At 48.8% G+C, this 6,917-nt stretch overlaps 1 protein-coding gene across 1 annotated transcript; it reads right to left on the bottom strand.

Moving 5' to 3' along the window:
• Positions 1-2,701: 2,701 nt before the first annotated feature.
• On the bottom strand, positions 2,702-4,814 carry LOC311243247 (type-2 angiotensin II receptor-like). Its single transcript, XM_084332395.1, has 2 exons — positions 4,723-4,814; positions 2,702-4,408 (listed from the first exon to the last, which is right to left on the bottom strand). Exon 2 carries the CDS (start codon positions 4,342-4,344, stop codon positions 3,094-3,096), a length of 1,251 nt encoding a protein of 416 aa, XP_084188521.1. The 5' UTR covers positions 4,345-4,408; positions 4,723-4,814; the 3' UTR covers positions 2,702-3,093.
• Positions 4,815-6,917: the final 2,103 nt, after the last annotated feature.

Raw genomic sequence — 6,917 nt, 5'->3', positions numbered from 1 at the left:
CACGCCCGTCCAGAGGCTGTCCTCCTACTTTAACACTCTTGGCTCTGCTTGGTTTCGCTCTCACCTTCGACCTCTCACTGCAGGCAGGTCTGTGTTGTCTCTGCTTCTATGGTGTTGCATCACAGGCAGCGCATCTGTCCAGTGGCTTGTTTGATTTTGTAGCCAGACATTTCCAATTGCTGTCAAACTAGTCAGAGCTGGCAAGCCAACTTTTGCATTTTAAGACTTTGGGGGCAAGAACCTCCCTCATTCTCTCTCTCTCTTTCTCTTTCTCTCTCTCACACTTTCTTTCACACATGCTCACCACACAGTGACAGTTTGTACATCTATCAGGAAATGATGGCATTGTGCGACAGGAAATAGCATCAAAAGATTCTTCTACCTAGAAAACACAAGGGGAAGATAAACATGTCAGCCTCTCCCATTTACAGAAGAAAAACTATTCTGCTTGCTGCAGAAAACGTGTTCCCAGCATTCTCATCTAAAGGCCACATCGTGGCTTTCTCTCGAACACAGATTTTCTTTTTACATTGTCCTTTTACCTTTTGTGTTTTCCAAATACCGTACTGATCTCTGCAATTCACCTCGGTCTGAATATCACACGCAACTCTCTCTCTGACCTTGTCTTTATCATCTTGACGTACTATAAGGAAACATTTGATTCTGTTTCTCTGCGTTTAGGATCATTTGAAGAGTGTGGCTGTAAAATGAGATGTCAATTGCCTTTGGAAAACTGCCCTGACACCCTCTTATGAAGAAAAAAGTCATTATTTCTCACTTATTGGATCTTCAGACTGTACACGAAACAGCTACTTTTTTAGAGGATGTAATAACCTAGCACTTTGGAAAATGTTGAGCGACGAATACAAAATAACAATCTTTTGATGCAAATGGGAGCCTTTTGGTTTAAAATCACATTCTATTTGGTGAGAATATAAACAAACGGGGATATCAGGATCCCCCCCCCTTTCTCTCAGCCACCGGCTTCATGTTCTTCAGCGTCAGTCCATTTATCTCCCAGATCACGTTGTCTCACCGCAAGAGCGAGTTGGATGGCACATGTTCACAGTCGCATCTCGCTGATCCTCCTGCTAATAAACACGTGCCAAGGACATTCACACTGGTGTTACAGAATAGTGAGGAATAGGTAATGAAGCAAGACACTGAACACGCTGCATTAAATAAACCCAACCCTGCAAGTCAGGTCTGTGGTGCCGTGATCCAAACAGAACCGCAATCAATCACTGGGTTTAATTTAATAGAGGGGGCATGATGGTTTGAATTAGATAGAAATATAGAGTAGACACGCCATGACCATTCTTTTTTAGCACAATGCAGGCTATGAGGACTCTGACATCGGGGCCCTCTTGGTCAGGTCACTCACTATTGTGTCAGGTTGGAAGCATTCGGATAGCCAGGTAACCCCCTCCAGCTTCCACAAGGTCAGCCTTTTGGTCACACTATGGCTCAAATCATAAAAAAAAAAAAAAAAGTCATTGTAACATCAGCTTTTTTTTTTTAGTTCTATTCATAAGGGAGCTAGGTTTTATGTATTCATAATTGTACGAGTCATCAGTCTGTGTCGCAACCATCCCTCCCCGGGCACGGCCCGATCATGAGCGGTGGGACCGTTAGGCTGTGTGTGAAAGCGACTCCACACGCGCAACATACACAGCACTCCAGAGCCCTCCAGTGGCCGAGGGAGGGAGACAACGCTTGGGCTTGGGTGCAATGGTCACAATATATTACAGTGTTGGTGTTGGTTGTTTCTGGCTGTACACTGAATGTGTAAATTCAACAAGATATTCAATATGATATCCTATAGGCTTAAATAAAGATTACAAAAAGAATACCCAGGAGAGGTCTCCATTCCAACGTCTCTCTTGTAACGATCGCCCTGTCACACAGCAGAGCTAAGACTTGTCTCTCCGCTCACAGAGCAGCAGGCCAGGGTCAATGCAGAATGAATCCATACTGGACGCAGATAGCCGGCTGAGATACACCATTGATTAGCCGGCGGCACCGTGGATCTGCATGTCAACACGAGTGGCTGGGTTGGAATGCATTATGAGGACATTGGTATGAGATTATGATATCTGGCCTTGATACGCAGGGAATGCGAGTGTGAGAGAGAGCGAGACTAAGTACCCCATCTGCCAAGCCGGCGGTAATCCCTGGGCTCTCACCCGCAGGTGGGCAGCGTTCACACACACACACACACACACACACACACACACACACACACACACACACACACACACACACACACACACACACACACACACACACACACACACACACACACACACACACACACACACACACACACACACACACACACACACACACACACACACACACACAGCTGTGGAAGCCAAAACATGCAAAACAAACAGCTCTCACCAAAAACACAACATTAGTCGGATGTGACTGCATTATCTTCCCATAGTGATAGCAGTAGTAAAAGCTATTTGTAGTAGTAATACTTAGTATAATAATGTAATACTAGTGGTCGTAGTAGTAGCAATAGTTGTAGAAATAATGTTATCTGAATTATTATTTGTATTTCTGTTATTAGTACTATTAGTAATATTACGATTATTATAATTAGTAGTAGAAGCTGCAATAGCAGTATCATAGCAATAGTAACCGTAGTTGTGGCAGTGAAACTGAAAAATAACTGCCAGTTGTAGAGGAATACTTGTATCTTTTTATTTCTCATATATTCAAATCCATATACTGTAAAATATTTTCAATAATATTCATTTTCTTTATATAACTTTACAGAATGATACAAATGTCACAAGTTACACCATAACATACACGTGATATCTCGAAGAAACAACAGAAAACGTAGACTATCTCAGACAGGAGAGGTTGTTTATCGCCCTCCCTCCCTCCAAATCTCAGGAGCTCATTAGCCTCATGGCCTTGTGTCCTTCTCAGGAATTTTTGACTCAGTCAATCATTAATAACAAGCTCCTTCTCACAAACCTGGTGTTGATAAGAGTTCCACAGTCATTTGAGTCACTCTTTGGGGTCCTAGTCGGAGGGAAATTGGAGGGGCCACTTTTCCCCTCCTCCGCGGGGGTACTAGGCGGGCCCGGGGGCCTCCAGCGTCCCCAAGTCCTTCAGGTCACTGAGCTTCCTCGAGAAGGAGCTGAGCCGGGTGCTGAAGGAGCCTCTCTTCTGGCTGTGCGTCTCCTCCCCGCGGGCCCTCAGACACGCACACAGGCCCTTGCACAGGCCCCCCAGGCGGCCGCGGAAGTGGTTCCCGATGAAGCAGTAGAGGACGGGGTTGATGGCCGAGTTGGCGAAGCCCAGGCAGAGGGTGAGGGGGGTGAGGGCGTTGATGCACCAGTCCACCCAGCAGCCGGCCACCAGGCCCTGGCCCTTCAGGATGTCCAGCAGGGTCACACAGTGGAAAGGGAACCAGCACAGGAAGAAGGCGAGGACCACGGCGGCCACTGACCACAGCACCCGCTCCAGCCCCCTGCCCTCCAGAGGCCGGCCTCCGCTGAAGCTAGGGTTCACACAGGGGGTGGGAGGTCTCTCCGTTTTACCACAGCTCTCCTGGGGCTCCAGGGATTTACCGCCTGGGTGACTAGGTCTGTCCGAGGCCCCCAGGAGCCCCAGCAGATGTCTGCCTATGGCGCAGTAGCAGGACGAGATGACGCCCAGAGGCAGCAGGAAGCCCAGGAGGATCTTCATCCACGTCAGAGCCAGGAAGGACCCGTCACTGGGGTAGCCCACCACGCAGGCCTCCACCCCCAGCTCCTCGATGTGCCGGGTCTCCCTCAGAACCAGCATGGGGGCCGCGCTGGCACACGCCAGGACCCACACCAGCACGCACGTGAGGCGCGCACGCTTGGGGTGCCGCGCGCTCTGGGAGCGGAGCGGGTGCACGATGGCCAGGTAGCGGTCCATGCTCATGCAGGTGATGAAGTAGATGGACGCGTAGAGGTTGAGCACCAGGAGACCCCCACAGACCTTACAGGCCAGCCAGCCGAAAGGCCAGTAGTAACCGAGGGAGTAATACACGGCCCACAGCGGCAGGGACAGCAGGAAGAGCAGGTCGGACACGCAGAGGTTCAACATGAAGGTGTTAGCCACCGTTCTCCTCGTCCCTGCGCCCTGCGCCAACACGCACACGGCCAGGGCGTTGCCCACGGTGCCCAGCACGCAGATGACGCTGTAGAGGGCCGGGATGAGAGTGGTCGACGGGGGCAGAGTCGGCCAGCCGAGGCAGGTGGAAGCGTTGGGGGCGACGGAGGTGTTTGCGTGAGGAGGGAGTTCCGGGGGCCAGGAGGAGTTGGAGGAGGAGAGGTCATTCAGGAACGTCATTCTGGAGATGACGGGACGACCGTGCCGCCACGCGTATTGGTTTCCCCCGCTGTCACTTCACTTCCTGTTGGGTAGCAAATGAGAGGACATGTGGAACCATGCTGCCTTTTATGGATACAACTAGCTATTCATAAGGGAATCATCTCACCAGAGGAATCTTTGCTATCAGACACTCTATTTCAACTACTTACTCAGTGCTTTTCCCCTTTTGAAACACATTTCAGTAAAGCTGATTACACCTTAGCTAGTGGGAAAATGGCAAGTAATGTAGTCTACTCTCTGACAAAAACGCTGAAACCACTCCATCAAATTGCTCAAAACTGCTCAAATCAGTAACAAAACAACATTCATTCAGATGGTTAAAAGATCATGTTTTACCTACAGTGAGTGATCTATAGTCCCAGGAGTCCTTGTAACTTTTGAAGCTTTGTTGGGATAAAGTCCATGTCCTGATAATTGCTGTTCTCCTCTGCTCCTTACAGCGATCTGGCTGCACTCTTAGACCATATCCACCCTCTGTGTGTGTGTGTGTGTGTGTGTGTGTGTGTGTGTGTGTGTGTGTGTGTGTGTGTGTGTGCGGGTGTGTGTGTGTGTGTGTGTGTGTGTGTGTGTGTTTGTATTGCATGTGTGTGAGAAAGCTGGGATGGGAGGCACAGAGCAGGCAGAAGGGGTTGGGGTCTTATAGCCCCCTAGAGTCCCTTGGTTGTTGCACAATATAGGGAAGCTGCTCACGCATCATCATCTTCATCATCATCATCATCATCATCATCATCATCATCATCATCATCGTCGTCGTCACAGCTAAGGGGGCTGGATTCTACCTGGAGATATGCCAAGCTCTCTCTCTCTCTCCTCCCATCTCTCTCTATCCTCTCTCACTCTGTCTCTCTCTCTCCCCTCCTCTCTTTCTCTCTCTGTCTCTCACACACACACACACACACACACACACACACACACACACACACACACACACACACACACACACACACACACACACACACACACACACACACACACACACACACACACACACACACACACACACACACACACACACATACATACACACACATGCGCACACTTACCCCCACCAACACACACACACACAAACTATTTCCTCCCCACTTTCAACTTTCTCCCAGAAAAGGATGTAATTGAAGTAAACTAAGTCAAGATGTGTAACAGCCTCTCCAGCCAAGGCTACGGTTATAGTTGTCTCCAGTGGGAAGTTTGCTGACAGCACAGATAGAGACACACGTCATACCTTACGCCCGTCTTAACGGGACAGTGTTGATCTGTCCCCACTGGGCCTCCGGGTGGAGGTATGGAGATTCATGTGTTAATTTGCAGCTCCTCTCCGTTTGTTATGAATGTGTCATATTTTGACTGCCAGCGGTCAGATAAGCCATGGGAAATATTTACTCTGGCTCAGCGGAAGTAAAGCCAGTCACCAGGGGAGAGAGAGTGTGTGCGGGAGACACAGCCCTGGAGATGGATGAGGAGGAGGAGGATTTACTGAAGGGAGTGAAGGAGGAGAGGGGAGGCGAGGGAGAGAGAGAGAGAAAGGAGAGGAGAGGTGATGAGAGGAGAGAAGAGGAAAGGGAGAGAGAGAGAGAGGAGAGGCGAGGAGAGGAAAGGAAAGGGAGAGAGAGAGATGAGGAGAGGAAGGGAGAGAAAAGGAGAGAAGAGGAAAGGAAAGGAAAGGAAAGGAAAGGGAGAGAGAGAATATGAGAGGAGAGAAGAGGAAAGGAGAGAATAGGAGAGGAAAGGAAAGAAGAGGAAAGGAAAGGGAGAGAGAGAAGAGGAAAGGAGAGGAGAGAAGAGGAAAGGAAATGGAGAGAGAGGAGAGGGAGAGAGAAGAAGAGATTCCCTCCAGTGGTTTTCCATTAAAGCTCCTGTTGAAAGTTAATGAGGGATGTGTTTACCACTCTCAAACAGTCCTTTGATCAACAGCGTGTGTTAACGCAGCAGTACCCACGTGCACACATTCTAGCATTTGTACATATACATATATGTATATTTATGTCCCTGCATGTTGTTTACATGTGTTGAGACGTTTGTGTACTCTGTAATTGCACTCCACCCCATTAGGAATCTATGAAGACATGGCGTGTTGTAAAAGCCATGTGAATGATGGAAGAAGGCTACAGATAAACCACCTCTTTGACGGCCAAAAAAGAAGCGTTTGGTGGCTGCTGCTACTGTTGCCCTGCGGGACATTTCTTGTTATTTCTATATGTCATTGCCCCCTGGGCTAATGTCAGTGCTCAGAGCCTGGCCTTTGTCATTAGTTTAATGGACAGCTCATACACGTAACTCTGCTCCTTCCTTATATAACAAGACACTCCCCTGGAGAGAACACTGGGAATGTACTGTATGCTACTAAGTTATGGAAGAAGGACGGATTATGGTCCATAAAACTGGGAGGCGCTACTTCTGTTACACTGGCATGCTGGGTATGCACAGTTGTTCACACACACACAAACAAACACACACACACACAGACACACACACACACACACGCACGCGCACACACACACACACACACACACACAAGCGCATAGACACATGTG

The sequence above is a fragment of the Notolepis coatsorum genome (assembly GCF_963971535.1).
Source record: "Notolepis coatsorum genome assembly, chromosome: 16".
NCBI lineage: Eukaryota > Metazoa > Chordata > Actinopteri > Aulopiformes > Paralepididae > Notolepis > Notolepis coatsorum.
Note: the sequence above shows the minus strand (reverse complement) of the source record. Positions and strands in the feature narration are given on the sequence as shown.

Bases quoted from the DNA above. Each gene is read 5' to 3' on its own strand.
- LOC311243247 (XM_084332395.1), bottom strand. From the start codon at position 4,344: ATGACGTTCCTGAATGACCTCTCCTCCTCCAACTCCTCCTGGCCCCCG.